The 22818-nt window shown below is 39.3% G+C and overlaps 1 protein-coding gene across 1 annotated transcript in view; it reads left to right on the top strand.

Moving 5' to 3' along the window:
- Nucleotides 1-546: 546 nt before the first annotated feature.
- Nucleotides 547-22818, top strand: part of pigg (phosphatidylinositol glycan anchor biosynthesis class G (EMM blood group)) — a 348519-nt gene continuing 326247 nt past the window's right edge. Inside the window, exons 1-2 of the mRNA XM_079839043.1 lie at nucleotides 547-873; nucleotides 4584-4789. Of these exons, the coding sequence (XP_079695169.1) occupies nucleotides 720-873; nucleotides 4584-4789 (360 nt within the window). The 5' untranslated portion in view covers nucleotides 547-719. The remainder of the gene's footprint in view (nucleotides 874-4583; nucleotides 4790-22818) is intronic.

Here is a 22818-nt window from a genome sequence, read left to right as displayed (position 1 = left end):
TCAGATCCACTAAATCACTGCTTACAAACACACTTTACTTTAACAATCAGCTGCGCTTTATTTCGACGGTTTTCTCTGTCTATACCGACGGTATACTCTGTCTATATATTTTTTTACAGTCTATGGTCTATACATTTCCTAACACATAAAACGCGCGTCTGATAAATGGCGACAAGTAACTAAAGCGTTACCATGACAACCACTGACGACCGCACACTTTTGCTTTTCATTTCACTTATCGCAGTTATTAATATAACATAATAAATTATATAATTTAAGTTTTAACAATTGCGTTTTTGGTGAAATCAAAATGTTCTCCATATGGCCTAATTTGTTTTAATGAAAAAAAAAAAAGAGGAGAAGATGTCTGTACATAACTTTCTTACTTTCATTTAATGAGATATGCTGTGTTTCATTGTATAAATTATAATACAATTTTAGATGTTTAACATAATGTAATGTAAACGAAATTAAGAGTTTTTGACTGTGATTACAAAATAAGAGTCCGCAGAACTGTGAGGAAAGAGCCTCGTGAGTTGCCGTAGTGACCCTCAGCACTACACGGAAATGAGTTTTTCAAAACACTAATCCGGCGGAGTCTTCATTAATCGCGTGGATTTAGTGCCGTTTCTATTGAAAATGCCGTTAGATCGCGGTCAGTGAGACACCGGGCAGTGTTTGTGTTGAAGTCATATTGATGACAGTTATTAATCTTCATCATGAAGCTGAGCTCATCAGTATTTGCTTTATTGTGTCTCATTTGTGAGATTGTGTCAATCGCTCTTTTCCTGAGAGGATTCTTCCCTGTTCCTGTCAAATCATCCTTTTCAGCCAAGAGCAAACTGACTGACTTTCCTCCAGAGCCACTGACAGGTACACACACACACACACACACACACACACACACACACACACACACACACACACACACACACACACACACACACACACACACACACACACACACACACACACACACACACACACACACACACACACACACACACACACACACACACACACACACACATTATTAAAGCTAAATTATCTGGATTATTATTCATCGATACTGATATTTTAGAATCCAATATTTATCTTTTAATAATTATTTTTTTTATATGAAAAATAATTTATTCATAATTTTATATATATATATATATATATATATATATATATATATATATATATATATATATATATATATATATATTAGATACTCATTATTCTTTAGCTTTATATAATTTATATTTGTTATTTTTAGAATATAATTACATAAAATAAATAAAATAGTGTATTTTTATATATTTATAATATATTTAGTAAAATAAAAAATGTATAATTTAATTAATAATTATATTAAATTATATTTAGATTTTTAGATACTCATAAATTGTATATAAATATAATTTCTGTTTTTTAATTTATTTATAATATATTTAGTAAATTATATTTATTTGAATGATTTAAAATGTATAATTTAATTAATAATTATATTTAGATTAATACATTTTTAGATTATTGTATGTGTATGAATATAATTGATGTGTGTTTTTTAAATAAGTAAATTATGAATAATTTATTTAATTTATAATTAGATTTTAGATTTATTTAGATACTTATGATTCTTTAGCGTTATATATAATTTATAGTATTTTTTAGAATATAATTATATGTAATAAATATAATTTTTGTATGTTTTTATGTATTTCTAATATATTAAATTATAAAGTATTAAAAATTTCAATGTAATAATTCAACTTTGATTTGTTTTGATACTTATTATTTTTTAGCATTATGTATGTTATTTTTAGAATATATATATAATTTAGTGTTTATGTATTTATAATATATTTATTAAATTATAAAACTATTAATATTTATAATTTAATTAATGTTTTTCTGATTTTCTATTATGCTTATTCTTTAGCTTTATATATAATTTATAGTAGTTATTTTTAGAATATAATTACATAAAATAAATAAAATAGTGTAATTTTATATATTTATAATATATTTAGTAAAATATACATAATTATTAAAAATTTATAATTTAATTATTAATTATATTATATTAAATGATATTTAGATTTTTAGATACTCATAAATTGTATATAAATATAATTTCTGTTTTTTATTTATTTATAATATATTTAGTAAATTATACTTAATTGAATTATTTAAAATGTACAATTTAATTAAGAATTATATTTAGATTAATTGATTTTTAGATTATTGTATGTAATGAATATAATTGATGAGTGTTTTTTAAATATATAAAATATATTAAGTAAATTATGAATAATTTATTTAATTTATAATTAGATTTTTTTAGATACTTATTATTCTTTAGCGTTAAATATAATTTATAGTATTTTTAGAATATAATTGTATGTAATAAATATATTTTTTGTATGTTTTTATGTATTTCTAATATATTTATTGAATTATAAAGTATTAATAATTTAAAATGTAAACTTAGATTTGTTTTGATACTTATTATTCTTTAGCATTATGTATATATTTTTTTAGAATATATATAATTTTGTGTTTATGTATTTATAATATATTTATTAAATTATATATTATATAAAATTATTAATAATTATAAGTTTTTCTTATATGCTTATTCTTTAGCTTTATATATAATGTATAGTAGTTATTTTTAAGAATATAATAATAAATAAGAATACATGTAATTTTTGTGTGTTTATGTATTTATAATGTATTAGGGCTGTCAAAAGATTAATCGCGATTAATCGCATCCAAAATAAAAGTTTGTGTTTACATAATATATGTGTGTGTACTCTGTTAATTATTATTTATATATAAATACACACAGATTCATGTATATGTTTAAGAAATATTTGCATGTATATACATTTATATAATCTATAATATATATAAATATAAATGTTGATATATAACAATAATATATTTTTTTAAATATATACATGAATGTGTGTGTATTTATATATAAATAATAATTAACAGAGTACACACACATATATTATGTAAACACAAACTTTTATTTTGGATGCGATTAATCGCGATTAATCTTTTGACAGCCCTATAATGTATGTATTAGCTAATGAGCAATGTTGGGAATAACGGCGTTACAGATAAACGGCGTTACTAACGGAATTACTTTTTTCAGTAACGAGTAATCAAACGAATGACTGTTTCTCCCGTTACAACGCCGTTAGCGTTACTGAGAAAAAAAATGCGCCGTTACTATAATTGAGCTCACTGAAGCGGTTTCATCCCAACAGGCTCTCTGTCAGTCGGACCTGCAACTCGTGTGTGTGTGTGTGTGTGTGTGTGTGTGTGTGTGTGTGTGTGTGTGTGTGTGTGCGCGCGCCAGCCATGCGTGTTGGGGGTTGGGTTGGGTGGTACACATAACTGATGATGATTGGTGGGTGGGAGACAAGGTTGAGGTTGATAGTTTTTTTTTAATTTTTTTAATTTATTTATTTTTTATTCAAGAACCGTACAAATATACATAAAATATACATATACATATAAAAATATACTTGCTCATTCTGTGGACATGAAGATGAAACATTGATACATTTATTCTATTCTTGTGATTTGGTTCAAAAGTTTTGGTCTAATTTATATTCCCATTTAAATAGAACTTCCATTAATACACAATCTTTTCATTTGAAAGATGTTATTTGTTATTACACTGACTCCAGCAAATCTAAAGAATATATTTAAAAAAAAATTATTTTGTTTGCCAAATTTTTCATCCATAAACAGAAATTTATGAACTCACTTCCTACTTTTTCAAATTTTTTGATCGAGGTAGACTCGCTGCTTAAATCTTTTAGGTTAACTAGCAATAAAAAATGTGATCGATTCCTAAAACAATATGAACAATTCTTTTGTAATGAATCTGATGTTCAAGTTTAACCAGCTTTCTCATGTATTGACAACCCCCCCCCCCACCCTTTTTTGTATTTGTATTTGTATTTTTATTTGTATTTTATTTATTTATTTTATTTTATTTACTTATATTGTCCCTTGTCTTTTATATGTCCTTTTCATATGTATGTAAAGTTTTTTTATTTTATTTTTTATGCTTCCTTTAGATATTTGACTCTACATACAAATGTCTTTTATGTCTTAACTCTAATGTTCTCCTGAAAGTTGAGGTTGATAGGTTGAGTTCACACACACAGTAGTGATACTGATAATATTTACAATAATATATTGAATTTGATAGGTGTCTCTCACATTGTCCCACAGCAACATTACAATAGTGTACATTTAATGTACGTTTTATAATAATAATTTATTCTATTTAGTGTCCAATTCATTAATTTAACATATTTAATATTGGGGGCATCCAAGTTATTTGACATATTTGAACATTTGAAGAAGAAAAAAAGTAACACATTAGTTACTTTCCCTGGTAATTAGTTACTTTTATAATGATGTAACTCAGTTACTATTTGTGAGAAGTAACTAGTAACTATAACTAATTACTTTTTTAAAGTAACGTGCCCAACACTGCTTATGAGTGAGTTGATGATTGTGTGTGTGTGTTTGAGATGCTGATTGTTGTTGTGTGTGTTTTGCAGGAAGCGGCCCAAACTCGTCCCGAGTCGCGGCGCCGCTCTTCCAGCGGGTGGTGCTGGTTCTGATCGATGCGCTGAGACAGGACTTTGTGTTTGGCTCTGACGGCCGGAGGTTCATGACCTACACCAGACATGTGCTGGAGAGAGGATCATCACACAGCTTCACTGCCAGAGCCAGACCGCCCACTGTCACCATGCCCAGGATCAAGGTCAATCACACACACACACACACACACACACACACACACACACACATACGGGTTTATGTGTATTACAAGGACACTTCAGCCCAAACCAGTTTTTTGCTGTATTAGGGGGACACCCCTTTGCACTTGCTCTACAGAGTTGTGGTGCATATCAAAAAATTTTGTTTTAGCCACACAACACAGATTTCACTTCAGAATTAGTTTACACTCAACACAAGTGATAATGTAACAACCTGACAAAATACACAATTATGAGGACATATTATAATTACATGCAAGCCCCGCCTATGACACAAACCATTATTATAAGGACAGTAGCTATAACACACACACACACGTTATTATCGTGTATTAAAGGGACACAAATGTATTAATAGGACATATCTAAACATACACAAAATCAATGCATTGAGTATTGAAATGACATCGCTGACCTGAGGACAAATGGCTTATCACGTCAATATATTTGTGAACCCTCATGAGACTACTGTCAGTCAAACCTTATAGTCACAAAGTTCTGGTCTGTTAATAATGCCCTGAATATCTAAATCCTTTAAAAGGTAGTAAACAGTTTTCTGACTTCTAAACTTTAAAAGCCTCCACAGCCCCGTTCTGAATTCAGACACACTTGATCAGTTTAAGTCTACAGACTCATCTCTTTAACCATGCATACACATAATTCAATGCAAAAACAATATAATGCCACAATAATTAGCTCAATCAGAATCAAGAGTAATTCTTTTTCTGTTCATCTTTTTACACTAAGTGTGAATGTGTGAGCTTTGTCTTATCCTTGGACAACCAAGCCATATATTTTTATATGCACCCCCTAGAACACCATTAATTGAAAACTTAAAAACGCAAACACAAGCGTGAAAACATTGTGTATTATAAGGACAAAGGTGATCTAGGAGGACAAACGGTTTAACACAAACACACAAACGTGAAAACATTGTGTATTATAAGGACAAAAGTGATCTATGAGGACAAACGGTTTAACACACACACACACAAACGTGAAAACATTGTGTATTATAAGGACAAAAGTGATCTATGAGGACAAACGGTTTAACACACACACATACAAACGTGAAAACATTGTGTATTATAAGGACAAAGGTGATCTATGAGGACAAACGGTTTAACACACACACACAAACGTGAAAACATTGTGTATTATAAGGACAAAGGTGATCTATGAGGACAAACGGTTTAACACACACACACAAATGTGAAAACATTGTGTATTATAAGGACAAAGGTGATCTAGGAGGACAAACGGTTTAACACACACACACAAATGTGAAAACATTGTGTATTATAAGGACAAAAGTGATCTAGGAGGACAAACGGTTTAACACACACACACAAATGTGAAAACATTGTGTATTATAAGGACAAAAGTGATCTAGGAGGACAAACGGTTTAACACACACACACAAATGTGAAAACATTGTGTATTATAAGGACAAAAGTGATCTATGAGGACAAATGGTTTAACACAAACACGAAAAGTTTAATGCTAACCACTAGGCCATTTTTATATATATATATATATATATATATATATATATATATATATATATATATATATATATATATATATATATATATATATATATATATATATATATATATATATATGTGTGTGTGTGTATAGGAACATAAAACAGTACACCAAGTACGGGAACAAGAAGCAAAGTTTAATGTGTGCTTTTTCAAATACAAAAATAAAAAATAACTAAAATGCGAATTGAGGTAAAGCACTTTATCATTTCCCTTTGATAAACTTAAAGGATTAGTTCACTTTTAAATAAACTTTTGCTGATAATTTCCTCACCCCCATGTCATCCAAGATGTCCATGTCTTTCTTTTTGCGGTCGAAAAGAAATTAATGTTTTTGATGAAAGCATTTCTCCATATAATGGACTTCGATGGGCATCATTCTGTTCAAGGTCCAAATGACAGTTTCAGTGCAGCTTCAAAAGGGCTTTAAAGGTCCCGTTCTTCGTGTTTTTTTGAAGCTTTGATTGTGTTTACAGTGTGCAATATAACATGTGTTCATGTTTCGCGTGTAAAAAAAAACACAGTATTTTTAACACAATTTACTCATCTGTACACCGCTGTTCTCACTGTCCTAAAAACGGCTGATGAGTTCCTTTATTCTATGAAGTCCCTCCTTCAGAAACACGTAACGAGTTCTGATTGTGCCAGCGGTTCCTGTGTTGTGATTTAACAGCAGCTTAGCGCACGTGGAAAGGTCACGCCTCTTAACGGGAGATGTATGCGCTTAATGATCTCTACAGCGTCCCTGGGAAAGCCAAACAAAGGTGATTTGACTCCGGGATGAAAATAACAGCGTCTCGACGACATGGCGACAAACACACTCAAACGCAACACTTCCTTTTCTCCACGCGACACTTCCTCTTCTCCACGTGGAACAGCAACAAGACCACGCCCCCTTTTTTCGCGTATTCTTGTGGGCGGAGGTTAGTCTGTTCTACTGCTCTACTGACGTAATTAAAGCAGGCTGTACCAGGATGTAGTCCAAGCCAGCCGTTCGCTGTAGGCTTTGAAAGGGAACTTCTGTTAAATAAAATATCTCGCTTGGCATTGAACTTTGAGCTTTATAATTTTACAGGTATTATTTATGCTCTAACAGCAACATTACACACTAACTAAAGTTTGAACAATGGGATCACGAAGAACGGGACCTTTAAATAATACCAAACGACACCAGACGATTTACACTGAAACTCATTTGGACCTTGAACAGAATGATGCCCATCGAAGTCCATTATATGGAGAAATGCTTTCATCAAAAACATTAAAGGTCCCGTTTTCGTGTTTTTTTTAAAGCTTTGATTGTGTTTACAGTGTGCAATATAACATGTGTTCATGTTTCGCGTGTAAAAAAACACAGTATTTTTCACACAATTTACTCATCTGTATACCGCTGTTCTCACTGTCCTAAAAACGGCTGATGAGTTCCTTGTTCTATGAAGTCCCTCCTTCAGAAACACGTAACGAGTTCTGATTGTGCCAGCGGTTCCTGTATTGTGATTCGACCGCAGCTTAGCGCACGTTGCCCGGTTCCTGTGTTGTGATTGGACAGCAGCTTAGCGCACGTTGCCCGGTTCCTGTGTTGCACGTTGCACGTTGCACGGAAAGGTCACGCCTCTTACCGTAACGGGGAGATGTATGCGTTCAATAATCTCTACAGCGTCCCTGGGAAAGCCAAACAAAGGTGATTTGACTCCGGGATGAAAATAACAGCGTCTCGACGACATGGCGACAAACACACTCAAACGCAACACTTCCTCTTCTCCACGCAACACTTCCTCTTCTCCACGTGGGAGAGCAACAAGACCACGCCCCCTTTTTGGCGTATTCTTGTGGGCGGAGGTTAGTCTGTTCTACTGACGTAATTAAAGAAGGAAGTAGAGGGATGTAGTCCAAACCGGCAGTTCGCTGTAGGCTTTGAAAGGGAACTTCTGTTAAATAAAATACAGTCCCTCCAGAAAAACGCGATTAGGCGATCGCAAGAGTTAATGCATAATCAGCCAAAGTCTGCATATTTATGCGGGGACAGCATTTTTTTCCAAATACGCCGCACTTTCGCTGCGTAAATTGCCTATTTCCGCGTGCAAAATATTTGGGGCTAGCATGATTTCATAATCCCCGCATTTTCGTTGCAATAAAGTCACATATATTAGTAGAAAGTTGAAAAATGTTCGTTTCCTTCACACAAGAGCCGCCATTTCCCCCTGTTGCCATGGGAACGCTTTGAAGTGACGCCACCCGACGCCAACGGTCATCGAAAAGCTGCAAACCCGTGGAGAAACCATAGATATCGGTGAAACCAGAACGCACCTTAAGACAGCTGGCTAAAAAAAAAAAATGTAACCTTTAAACTGCGGAAGAATAATAGTTTAATTCTATAGTTTAGAGCAATAGAGCAAGCACGATTTCACTTTTCTAACTTTAGCTAGTGTGTAATGTTGCTGTTTGAGCATAAACAACATCTGGAAAGTTACAACGTTCAAAGTTTAAAGCAAAGGGAGATATTGGCTTTTAAAGAAATCAATTTCTAAGGACTACAGCAAACGGCCTCTAGGGACTACTAGACATTCCTCAGGGGTCTCTGACATCACCAGCCCCAATATTTGCATAAACCCCTCCTCCAAGAATATTAAATAAGGGTGGGCGAGGCCATTTTGTATCGCCGCGGGGAATAGTTGTTGTGGTAGGCTAGTTAGTAGGCTGGAGTGTTGCTGTGGTATAGTTAGTAGGCTGGAGTGTTGTTGCCAATGCCGACGAAACGCTGTTATTTTCATCCAGACTGCAGGTCCACTTTGTTCAGCCTTCCTAGGGACGGGGGGGTTGCAGTGCATTTAACATTCAACATGTTATATGCATGTGTGTATGAGACAGAGGGGAATAGGTCGCATCTGCAGCAGATATATGCTGCCCATCATAAATCAAAGCACGAGACAGACAGGGGTCGGAGGAGAAGACTGGAAAATGTGACAGAATGGACAATATTTGCCTGTATTTGCAATCCACGAGCCGCGGTTCAGCTGCACGGGACACACACTGCCAGTGTGAGCGCCGCTGATCCACTGGAGCTCACAACTCCGAAAACGCCAGATAAAATGTACAAATAGGCACTCTTTATATAAATAAACCACAGATTTGAGCTTTAAACAACTAGCCTGGCTCCGCCCTCCTACGTACTTCCGCTCAATTTTCATTTTCCTTCAGTACTACGTCTGGGACTGCGGTGTATGCTTAGGTTTTCCCCCGAACAATTTTTTACCGGTCCAATCAGCGCACAGAGGGAGTGGCTGAGAGCGATGACCTTGATGTCGTGCGCTAGTTTGAGTTGTAGTTCAGTAATGGCGTCGGAGAAAGATGCGAGTGTGTGGCAGCGCTGACGAATGTCCAGAAGTTAAAAGAGTGGCGAGGTGGACGAGCGAGCGAGACCGGTGTGCGTGATTGAGACAGACCGGTCTCGAGTCCTCTCATGAGGGAGCACGGAGGCATATAAGGGCGAGCGACACCGGTGAAGGACGAGAGAGGACCAGGCTTTTAAGTTGGGTTTTGTTATGTTTGTGCGCGGCAGTCGTCCGTGAGGGGCTGCCGCTTTTACTTTCATTTTGTGTTTATTATTTGATTAAAAGTTGTTAAACGTTCGCCGGTTCCCGCCTCCTTCTTCCCTGAACAAACGAACTCCCGTTACACGGAGCAAGAACAATCACTGCTGTACTGCTGATGTTGTGGTCCGGGAAAAGTCTTTTCCAGCTCGCTCCGTTAGTGGTGAAGGAGTTGCTGAAGCCGTCCGTCTCCCACCACCCGCGAGAAAAACCCAGGCTGAATTATCGACTTTTGACAAACACCAAGGTCGTGTGGTAATGTAATTGCTGTCCGAATCCACATCTCTGAGTTTTCAAGAATATGTCACTTCAAAACTCACTGTTTTTATCCTTTATAGACCCTTTCAGAGCACTGTACGGTTGCGTGAGCTGTAATTTGCATTTCTAGACTTGTATTTCTTTAAATACTGGCAAGTGTTTACAAGAGCAAAATATTTCACCACCGCTCAAAAAATAAAAGAAAAGCACGTAAACATTTGAATTGGGCTGTTATTCAAGGCAGCATTTATTCTTATCATACTAAGCATATGACATTTTATTGACAGCATACAATCATGTTATGATTGCACGAGATATGCACCACGAGAGCAGCGCGTTCCGATCACAAAACTCTCCTCCACTGTGAATAAATAACAATCCGAATGCACGAGGTTTTATCACTGATACTGAGGTGGTGTGCTCAGTTAATGTGAGAATCTAGGCGAACGGCGCGTGACATACGTCACGACCAAACGTTAGCGATTGGTTAGGCAGATTCAGAGTGACTCTTGGCAGATCCAATAGTTTTAAACTTCAACAGAGGACCCGCTTTCAAGGAAGTAAACGCTTGTCAATGGAGAGTGGCCAGACTCTATGTACAAATGAAATGTACGAGAGTCTGGTAAAACCAGGCTATTAAACAACTACATTATCGACTGAAAAAGTCTTAAAACTCCGTTTTGTCACACATTAACAGTAGATTTTAACAAAAAAAAGATGTGTAGCAGCCCATGTCAGCCATTTCTCAACGAGACGAGCCGCTGGCAGAAGCCCCGCCCATGACACGGATTTGCGTCTGTTGTGCAGTGAATGTCACACGCGAATGAAGCGAATTTCACCCGCGAATGAAGCGAGTAACCTCAAAATGTTCAAGCGTCCACCTTCGCGCGAATAGCGCGATTTATTTGCGTCAATCGCGTCCGGTGTGAACGCCACATGAGACGGGCGTGCGCGGCTCCCGCTGCACATGTTCAATGAGTTCAATGCAGGATTCGCACAACGGCTTGTCCTGAAAGATGGATTTAAAAACAGAAGCTGTTTACGGGCCACAACCTGTAAGTGTGATTTATTTTTCTTCGCAGTGTTTTCCTGTAATAGTTTGTATTGTTAATTGTACGTTAGCAAGGAAATAAACAGATGACAACGCTCATTTGGCTCTGCAAACCAGTTCGTTAAATGCTCATTCATACTTAACGTTATCCGACAAACACTTAACGTTACAAACTGCTCAAATTTGTATGGTTTTATAGACGCCATTGTACTACCCAAAGCACAGGCTAGTAGCCTGAGGCTACCGGTAAAGGGAAGGGGCGTAGCGTTTCCGACATACGTGCACTAGGCGGTTAGCGAATCACAACACACTGGGCCAGCTAACCAATCTGAGCCCATTGCGTATTTTTGAGGAACCGGCTTCATACAACCCGGAAACCATCAGACCGTTTTTACAAGGAGGGACAGAGCAGTGTAGAATAAAGGTCAAATATATGAAAAATAATGCTTTTTTTTTAAACGAAGCATGAACACATGTTACATTCCACCCCACAAACACAATCAAGCCTTCGAAAGAATGTGTTTTACCACCCCTTTAAAAGTAGTGTAGTTTAGGGGGATGGACTTGGCATCCCCAACCGCTTGGACTGTTCCAATATGGTGAATTACCTACGTATAGCGGCTCATAGAAACAGATGCTAAGGCGGCTTGATCTACAGATCTAATAAAGTGTTTATTGTACATTTTTTGTTGGTGTTTTTTACTAGCTTGTTCATGCTCTTCCCTACTGCTGTGCTGCTTCTTCTTCTTCTTCTTCTTCTTCTTCTTCTTACATTTTTGGTAAACTGCTTAAAAACAAAACAGAAACATGTGCACATCTAATTTAAATCAATCAAGCAAATGCAAAAAGTGATCCAGAATCTCAAATTCTAGATATGCCACTGATTTTTTAGCTTCGACTAACATTTATATATCTTTAAAATCGATTAGTAGTTAAAAACTTCCATCTTGTCTTACCAGCAGATTCAAGGTCAGGGCTTTCCAAGGCTAATAATCCAAGAATAAAATAATACTGTAATATACAGTAGGCACTGCTTGGTCTACATGAACTGAATCAAACCTTGCTAAACATGCTAGTTAAATGAGATTAATGCCCATACCTTCTGAGGTGCCTGGAAGATCCTCGACAGGTCGCCTAACTCGCTTCAGTGCTGTGGTATGAATAATATAGTTTAATATTAAGGTTTTGGTGTCGCATGTTTATTTATATACAAGAATAAACTAGAGTAAACACCATGATGGCTAGATTTCATCTCACTATTCTTTTAACCAGTCTAATAATTATCTTTGGTCTAGGCTTGTTTGAATGATTGCTAGTCTTTACTAAAGTGTTGAGGGGCTGTTTTGGCCTGCTTGTTTTGTAATAGGGAAGCAGGTTTGTACCATTAAAATTTTTTACCATTCTTTTAAGATTAATGTTTAATTGCTTTCCCAACCTGTATATACACCGATCAGGTATAACATTAAGACCCCCCTTCTAATATTATGTTGGTTACACAGTAAATATGAGGACATTATACACAACACGTATCCCTATCTGACTGTAGAACCCTCACCTGGATCTTCACTCAACCCCCACAACATGACATCAACAGTAAATATGAGGACATTATACACAACACGTATCCCTATCTGACTGTAGAACCCTCACCTGGATCTTCACTCAACCCCCACAACATGACATCAACAGTAAATATGAGGACATTATACACAACACGTATCCCTATCTGACTGTAGAACCCTCACCTGGATCTTCACCCAACCCCCACAACATGACATCAACAGTAAATATGAGGACATTATACACAACACGTATCCCTATCTGACTGTAGAACCCTCACCTGGATCTTCACTCAGCCCCCACAACATGACATCAACAGTAAATATGAGGACATTATACACAACACGTATCCCTATCTGACTGTGGAACCCTCACCTGGATCTTCACCCAACCTCCACAACATGACATCAACAGTAAATATGAGGACATTATACACAACACGTATCCCTATCTGACTGTAGAACCCTCACCTGGATCTTCACCCAACCCCCACAACATGACATCAACAGTAAATATGAGGACATTATACACAACACGTATCCCTATCTGACTGTAGAACCCTCACCTGGATCTTCACCCAACCCCCACAACATGACATCAACAGTAAATATGAGGACATTATACACAACACGTATCCCTATCTGACTGTGGAACCCTCACCTGGATCTTCACTCAACCCCCACAACATGACATCAACAGTAAATATGAGGACATTATTCACAACACATATCCCTATCTGACTGTAGAACCCTCACCTGGATCTTCACCCAACCCCCACAACATGACATCAACAGTAAATATGAGGACATTATACACAACACGTATCCCTATCTGACTGTAGAACCCTCACCTGGATCTTCACTCAACCCCCACAACATGACATCAACAGTAAATATGAGGACATTATACACAACACGTATGCCTATCTGACTGTAGAACCCTTACCTGGATCTTCACTCAGCCCCCACAACATGACATCAACAGTAAATATGAGGACATTATACACAACACGTATCCCTATCTGACTGTAGAACCCTTACCTGGATCTTCACTCAGCCCCCACAACATGACATCAACAGTAAATATGAGGACATTATACACAACACGTATCCCTATCTGACTGTGGAACCCTCACCTGGATCTTCACCCAACCTCCACAACATGACATCAACAGTAAATATGAGGACATTATACACAACACGTATCCCTATCTGACTGTGGAACCCTCACCTGGATCTTCACCCAACCTCCACAACATGACATCAACAGTAAATATGAGGACATTATACACAACACGTATCCCTATCTGACTGTGGAACCCTCACCTGGATCTTCACTCAACCCCCACAACATGACATCAACAGTAAATATGAGGACATTATACACAACACGTATCCCTATCTGACTGTGGAACCCTCACCTGGATCTTCACTCAACCCCCACAATATGACATCAACAGTAAATATGAGGACATTATACACAACACGTATCCCTATCTGACTGTAGAACCCTCACCTGGATCTTCACTCAACCCCCACAACATGACATCAACAGTAAATATGAGGACATTATACACAACACGTATCCCTATCTGACTGTAGAACCCTCACCTGGATCTTCACTCAACCCCCACAACATGACATCAACAGTAAATATGAGGACATTATACACAACACGTATCCCTATCTGACTGTGGAACCCTCACCTGGATCTTCACTCAACCCCCACAACATGACATCAACAGTAAATATGAGGACATTATACACAACACGTATCCCTATCTGACTGTAGAACCCTCACCTGGATCTTCACTCAACCCCCACAACATGACATCAACAGTAAATATGAGGACATTATACACAACACGTATCCCTATCTGACTGTGGAACCCTCACCTGGATCTTCACTCAACCCCCACAACATGACATCAACAGTAAATATGAGGACATTATACACAACACGTATCCCTATCTGACTGTAGAACCCTCACCTGGATCTTCACTCAGCCCCCACAACATGACATCAACAGTAAATATGAGGACATTATACACAACACATATCCCTATCTGACTGTGGAACCCTCACCTGGATCTTCACCCAACCTCCACAACATGACATCAACAGTAAATATGAGGACATTATACACAACACGTATCCCTATCTGACTGTAGAACCCTCACCTGGATCTTCACCCAACCCCCACAACATGACATCAACAGTAAATATGAGGACATTATACACAACACGTATCCCTATCTGACTGTGGAACCCTCACCTGGATCTTCACTCAACCCCCACAACATGACATCAACAGTAAATATGAGGACATTATACACAACACGTATCCCTATCTGACTGTAGAACCCTCACCTGGATCTTCACCCAACCCCCACAACATGACATCAACAGTAAATATGAGGACATTATACACAACACGTATCCCTATCTGACTGTAGAACCCTCACCTGGATCTTCACTCAACCCCCACAACATGACATCAACAGTAAATATGAGGACATTATACACAACACGTATCCCTATCTGACTAGAACACACACCTGGATCTTCACTCAACCCCCACAACATGACATCAACAGTAAATATGAGGACATTATACACAACACGTGTCCCTATCTGACTGTAGAACCCTTACCTGGATCTTCACCCAACCCCCACAACATGACATCAACAGTAAATATGAGGACATTATACACAACACGTGTCCCTATCTGACTGTAGAACCCTCACCTGGATCTTCACCCAACCCCCACAACATGACATCAACAGTAAATATGAGGACATTATACACAACACGTATCCCTATCTGACTGTAGAACCCTCACCTGGATCTTCACCCAACCCCCACAACATGACATCAACAGTAAATATGAGGACATTATACACAACACGTATCCCTATCTGACTGTAGAACCCTCACCTGGATCTTCACTCAACCCCCACAACATGACATCAACAGTAAATATGAGGACATTATACACAACACGTATCCCTATCTGACTAGAACACACACCTGGATCTTCACTCAACCCCCACAACATGACATCAACAGTAAATATGAGGACATTATACACAACACGTGTCCCTATCTGACTGTAGAACCCTTACCTGGATCTTCACCCAACCCCCACAACATGACATCAACAGTAAATATGAGGACATTATACACAACACGTGTCCCTATCTGACTGTAGAACCCTCACCTGGATCTTCACCCAACCCCCACAACATGACATCAACAGTAAATATGAGGACATCATACACAACACGTGTCCCTATCTGACTGTAGAACCCTCACCTGGATCTTCACCCAACCCCCACAACATGACATCAACAGTAAATATGAGGACATCATACATAACACGTATCCCTATCTGACTGTAGAACCCTCACCTGGATCTTCACCCAACCCCCACAACATGACATCAACAGTAAATATGAGGACATTATACACAACACGTATCCCTATCTGACTGTAGAACCCTCACCTGGATCTTCACCCAACCCCCACAACATGACATAAACAGTAAATATGAGGACATTATACACAACACGTATCCCTATCTGACTGTGGAACCCTCACCTGGATCTTCACTCAACCCCCACAACATGACATCAACAGTAAATATGAGGACATTATACACAACACGTATCCCTATCTGACTGTAGAACCCACACCTGGATCTTCACTCAACCCCCACAACATGACATCAACAGTAAATATGAGGACATTATACACAACACGTATCCCTATCTGACTGTAGAACCCTCACCTGGATCTTCACTCAACCCCCACAACATGACATCAACAGTAAATATGAGGACATTATACACAACACGTATCCCTATCTGACTGTAGAACCCTCACCTGGATCTTCACCCAACCCCCACAACATGACATCAACAGTAAATATGAGGACATTATACACAACACGTATCCCTATCTGAGTGTGGAACCCTCACCTGGATCTTCACTCAACCCCCACAACATGACATCAACAGTAAATATGAGGACATTATACACAACACGTATCCCTATCTGACTGTAGAACCCTCACCTGGATCTTCACTCAGCCCCCACAACATGACATCAACAGTAAATATGAGGACATTATACACAACACGTATCCCTATCTGAGTGTAGAACCCTCACCTGGATCTTCACTCAACCCCCACAACATGACATCAACAGTAAATATGAGGACATTATACACAACACGTATCCCTATCTGAGTGTAGAACCCTCACCTGGATCTTCACTCAACCCCCACAACATGACATCAACAGTAAATATGAGGACATTATACACAACACGTATCCCTATCTGACTGTGGAACCCTCACCTGGATCTTCACTCAACCCCCACAACATGACATCAACAGTAAATATGAGGACATTATACACAACACGTATCCCTATCTGACTGTAGAACCCACACCTGGATCTTCACTCAACCCCCACAACATGACATCAACAGTAAATATGAGGACATTATACACAACACGTATCCCTATCTGACTGTAGAACCCTCACCTGGATCTTCACTCAACCCCCACAACATGACATCAACAGTAAATATGAGGACATTATACACAACACGTATCCCTATCTGACTGTAGAACCCTCACCTGGATCTTCACTCAACCCCCACAACATGACAACAACAGTAAATATGAGTACATTATACACAACACGTATCCCTATCTGACTGTAGAACCCTCACCTGGATCTTCACTCAACCCCCACAACATGACATCAACAGTAAATATGAGGACATTATACACAACACGTATCCCTATCTGACTGTGGAACCCTCACCTGGATCTTCACTCAACCCCCACAACATGACATCAACAGTAAATATGAGGACATTATACACAACACGTATCCCTATCTGACTGTAGAACCCTCACCTGGATCTTCACTCAACCCCCACAACATGACATCAACAGTAAATATGAGGACATTATACACAACACGTATCCCTATCTGAGTGTAGAACCCTCACCTGGATCTTCACTCAACCCCCACAACATGACATCAACAGTAAATATGAGGACATTATACACAACACGTATCCCTATCTGACTGTAGAACCCTCACCTGGATCTTCACTCAACCCCCACAACATGACATCAACAGTAAATATGAGGACATTATACACAACACGTATCCCTATCTGACTGTAGAACCCTCACCTGGATCTTCACTCAACCCCCACAACATGACATCAACAGTAAATATGAGGACATTATACACAACACGTATCCCTATCTGACTGTAGAACCCTCACCTGGATCTTCACCGAACCCCCACAACATGACATCAACAGTAAATATGAGGACATTATACACAACACGTATCCCTATCTGACTGTGGAACCCTCACCTGGATCATCACCCAACCCCCACAACATGACATCAACAGTAAATATGAGGACATTATACACAACACGTATCCCTATCTGACTGTAGAACCCTCACCTGGATCTTCACTCAACCCCCACAACATGACATCAACAGTAAATATGAGGACATTATACACAACACATATCCCTATCTGACTGTAGAACCCTCACCTGGATCTTCACCCAACCCCCACAACATGACATCAACAGTAAATATGAGGACATTATACACAACACGTATACCTATCTGACTGTGGAACCCTCACCTGGATCTTCACTCAACCCCCACAACATGACATCAACAGTAAATATGAGGACATTATACACAACACGTATCCCTATCTGACTGTAGAACCCTCACCTGGATCTTCACTCAACCCCCACAACATGACATCAACAGTAAATATGAGGACATTATACACAACACGTATCCCTATCTGACTGTAGAACCCTCACCTGGATCTTCACTCAACCCCCACAACATGACATCAACAGTAAATATGAGGACATTATACACAACACGTATCCCTATCTGACTGTAGAACCCTCACCTGGATCTTCACCCAACCCCCACAACATGACATCAACAGTAAATATGAGGACATTATACACAATTCGTGATCCATTAAGGGAAACGCCTGTTTTACACTGCACATGTAAGCAGTATATTGATGATGTGGGGGCATAAAGGGTTTATTCACTATAGGAGAGAGTGATTTGTGATGCAATCATTTTTCCTTTTTTTCATATTTGTGAATGGCGAATGAAATGTGTAGTTTGAAGCCCTTCTCCTTTACTGTTCTTGATGTATGGCTTCTGTGTGAATGACTAAACACATGACATTGCTCCCTATTAAAGCAACATGCGCTTGATGGAACAAAGCTGGCTGAGATTTTAGCGGAAATATGTCATCGCCACATAAGCATATACCCCAGTCAGCATGAGCAACGCAGTAAAAATAGACTTGGCTCTGAAATTATGTAGGGCCCTATAAATTCCGCGATCACGGATGGGCAGACGGAATCGCAGAATTGGCATATTAACGCGGAATCTAGTGTTAACACGGAATTTCACTGAATTTTACATATTTGGAATGCAATGCTGTTTTGTGTGGGAGAAGAACGCATGTCTGGGGAAAATGCAGACCGGGGGAAGCACAACCCCCCCCCCCCCGTCATTTCAGCCCCCCCTTCAAAACAATGAAAGCATGGCGAAGCGGATCACCACGGCTCTGCTTTCGCTGGTGAAAAAGTTAAGAAACTCAACGCTAAGCCCTCGGTACCGAGCAGTTCCCTCGCGGGGAGTACTTACTGTATTTTCCTTTGCTTTTAATTCACTTTAATGTACTGTATGGAAAATTTCTTAAATTAACTTGTGAGAAAATGAGATGCGCGGGACAGCGTCAGATCTGCGTCATGTTCGTCAGTGGCCGTTTTTAAAGGGACAGGAGCACTGATGATGTCTGTCATTAATGTTCATCAAAGAACAAAAGGAACAGAGACAAATGTAGCTTTAATGATGAATAATCTAGATTATTTATGCAGTTAATAAAGGTGTTGATAACTTTATTCAATTTCTATTTAGGCTATGTCTAACAGGGCTAGGCCATGGGTAAATATAACATTTATTATAATGGGTTTATGTAAAGATTGTTTTAAAAGTTTTTTTAAAGCCTAATAAATGTTAAATTGGTATCTTTCAGTGATACTGTAATGTAACGTCATTAATGTTTTACTAAGAGACATTAGTATCAGTGATACTGGCCTTCATTCATAAAAATCTGCTGTCTTTAAAATTGTATCTACATTAATTTGGAGAGTAACTGAAATTAATACAATATCAAAATATTAAAAACTCCAATGTTTTTTAAATGCAATTAATCATGATTAATTACAGAATTTTTTTTATTAATTTGAATTGATCTATTCACAGCACTAATATTTTGTTGTGACTTGAGGTACTTAGAGTGCAGTGTTATGTTGCATCATGCAGTATTTGTCTTGAAGTACAGAGTAAATGTTTGTTTGTTTCCTCAATCAATTTTAGGTCATTCCTATGTTCTATTATATTAACATTAAAAGCACAATCTTTTTACGACTAAAATAACAGTTAAGGATAAAAAAATATATAATTCCCAAAAATTTTAATGGAAAAAAATGTAATTTGGGGAAATAAAACGGAATTTGGGAAAAAATAAAACAGATTTTATAGGGCCCTAATGATGGCTGCACTGCTTATGAATGCTTTGTGATTTGCTCTTAGGTGCCAAAAAAAGATGTGTTGCTTACGCATTGCTTACACGTGCAGTATGAAATGGGTGTAACTCTCTGAAGGACATTGGCTCTCTAGGAGCAGGATTCCTTTACCCTTATTAAAGGGTTAGTTCACCCAAAAATGAAAATTATGTCATTAATTACTCACCCTCATGTCGTTCGACACCCGTAAGACATTCGTTCATCTTCGGAACACAAATGAAGATATTTTTGTTGAAAGCTGATGCTGAGAAAGGCCTCCATTGACATTCAGTACATTTACACTCACAAGACCCATAAAAGGCACTAAAGACGCCGTTACAAAGTCCATCTCACTACAGTGGCTCTACAATAATTTTACAAAGCGACGACAATAGTTTTTGTGCGCAAAAAAAAAAATCTAAATAACGACTTTATTCAACACAAACTTTGGCCTCTGCCGTGAACTCACGAAGCACCACGACGCATGTGCGAGAATATGACGCAGATCCGGCATTCGGACACGTGACCCAGACGTGAGGAGATGTGTTTACAAGCAGAGGAAGACGCGCCGTATCTAAGCTGTTGAATTCTACATTGATCCTGCTTTAGGTCTCGTCGTAGAGCTCAATATGGGACTAAAGTGTGCATTTCATGGATTCCCGAACGCCGGTTCTGCGTCATATTCTCGCACATGCGTCGTGGTGGTTCATGAGTTCACGGCAGAGGTCAAAGTTTGTGTTGAATAAAGTCGTTATTTTGATTTTTTTTTTGCGCACAAAAACTATTGTCGTCACTTTGTAAAATTATTGTAGAGCCACTGTAGTGAGATGGACTTTGTAATAACGTGTTTAGTGCCTTTTATGGGTCTTGTGAGTGTAAATGTACTGTGACTGTGTTCGTGACTGTGTGCGTGACTGTGTGCGTGACTGTGTGCGTGACAGTGTGCGTGACAGTGTGCGTGACTGTGTGCGTGACAGTGTGCCTGACTGTGTGCCTGACTGTGTGCCTGACTGTGTGCCTGACTGTGTGCGTGACTGTGTGCGTGACTGTGTGCGTGACTGTGTGCGTGACTGTGTGCGTGACTGTGTGCCTGACTGTGTGCGTGACTGTGTGCGTGACTGTGTGCGTGACTGTGTGCCTGACTGTGTGCCTGACTGTGTGCGTGACTGTGTGCGTGACTGTGTGCGTGACTGTGTGCGTGACTGTGTGCGTGACTGTGTGCGTGACTGTGTGCGTGACTGTGTGCGTGACTGTGTGCCTGACAGTGTGCCTGACTGTGTGCCTGACTGTGTGCCTGACTGTGTGCCTGACTGTGTGCCTGACTGTGTGCGTGACAGTGTGCGTGACAGTGTGCGTGACTGTGTGCCTGACTGTGTGCCTGACTGTGTGCGTGACTGTGTGCGTGACTGTGTGCGTGACACTGTGCGTGACAGTGTGCGTGACTGTGTGCGTGACTGTGTGCGTGACTGTGTGCCTGACAGTGTGCCTGACTGTGTGCGTGACTGTGTGCGTGACTGTGTGCGTGACTGTGTGCGTGACTGTGTGCGTGACTGTGTGCCTGACTGTGTGCCTGACTGTGTGCGTGACTGTGTGCGTGACTGTGTGCGTGACTGTGTGCGTGACTGTGTGCCTGACTGTGTGCCTGACTGTGTGCCTGACTGTGTGCCTGACTGTGTGCGTGACTGTGTGCGTGACTGTGTGCGTGACTGTGTGCGTGACACTGTGCGTGACTGTGTGCCTGACTGTGTGCGTGACTGTGTGCGTGACACTGTGCGTGACTGTGTGCGTGACTGTGTGCGTGACTGTGTGCGTGACTGTGTGCCTGACTGTGTGCGTGACTGTGTGCGTGACTGTGTGCGTGACTGTGTGCGTGACTGTGTGCCTGACTGTGTGCCTGACTGTGTGCGTGACTGTGTGCGTGACTGTGTGCGTGACTGTGTGCGTGACTGTGTGCCTGACTGTGTGCCTGACTGTGTGCCTGACTGTGTGCGTGACTGTGTGCCTGACTGTGTGCCTGACTGTGTGCCTGACTGTGTGCGTGACAGTGTGCGTGACTGTGTGCGTGACAGTGTGCGTGACTGTGTGCGTGACTGTGTGCCTGACTGTGTGCGTGACTGTGTGCTTGACTGTGTGCGTGACAGTGTGCCTGACTGTGTGCGTGACTGTGTGCGTGACTGTGTGCGTGACAGTGTGCGTGACTGTGTGCGTGACTGTGTGCCTGACTGTGTGCGTGACTGTGTGCGTGACTGTGTGCGTGACAGTGTGCGTGACTGTGTGCGTGACAGTGTGCCTGACTGTGTGCCTGACTGTGTGCGTGACTGTGTGCTTGACTGTGTGCGTGACAGTGT

Source organism: Gobio gobio (assembly GCF_949357685.1).
Source record: "Gobio gobio genome assembly, chromosome: 16".
Lineage (NCBI taxonomy): Eukaryota > Metazoa > Chordata > Actinopteri > Cypriniformes > Gobionidae > Gobio > Gobio gobio.
The sequence above is the reverse complement of the archived record's forward strand: the minus strand, read 5'-3'. Positions and strand labels throughout refer to the sequence as shown.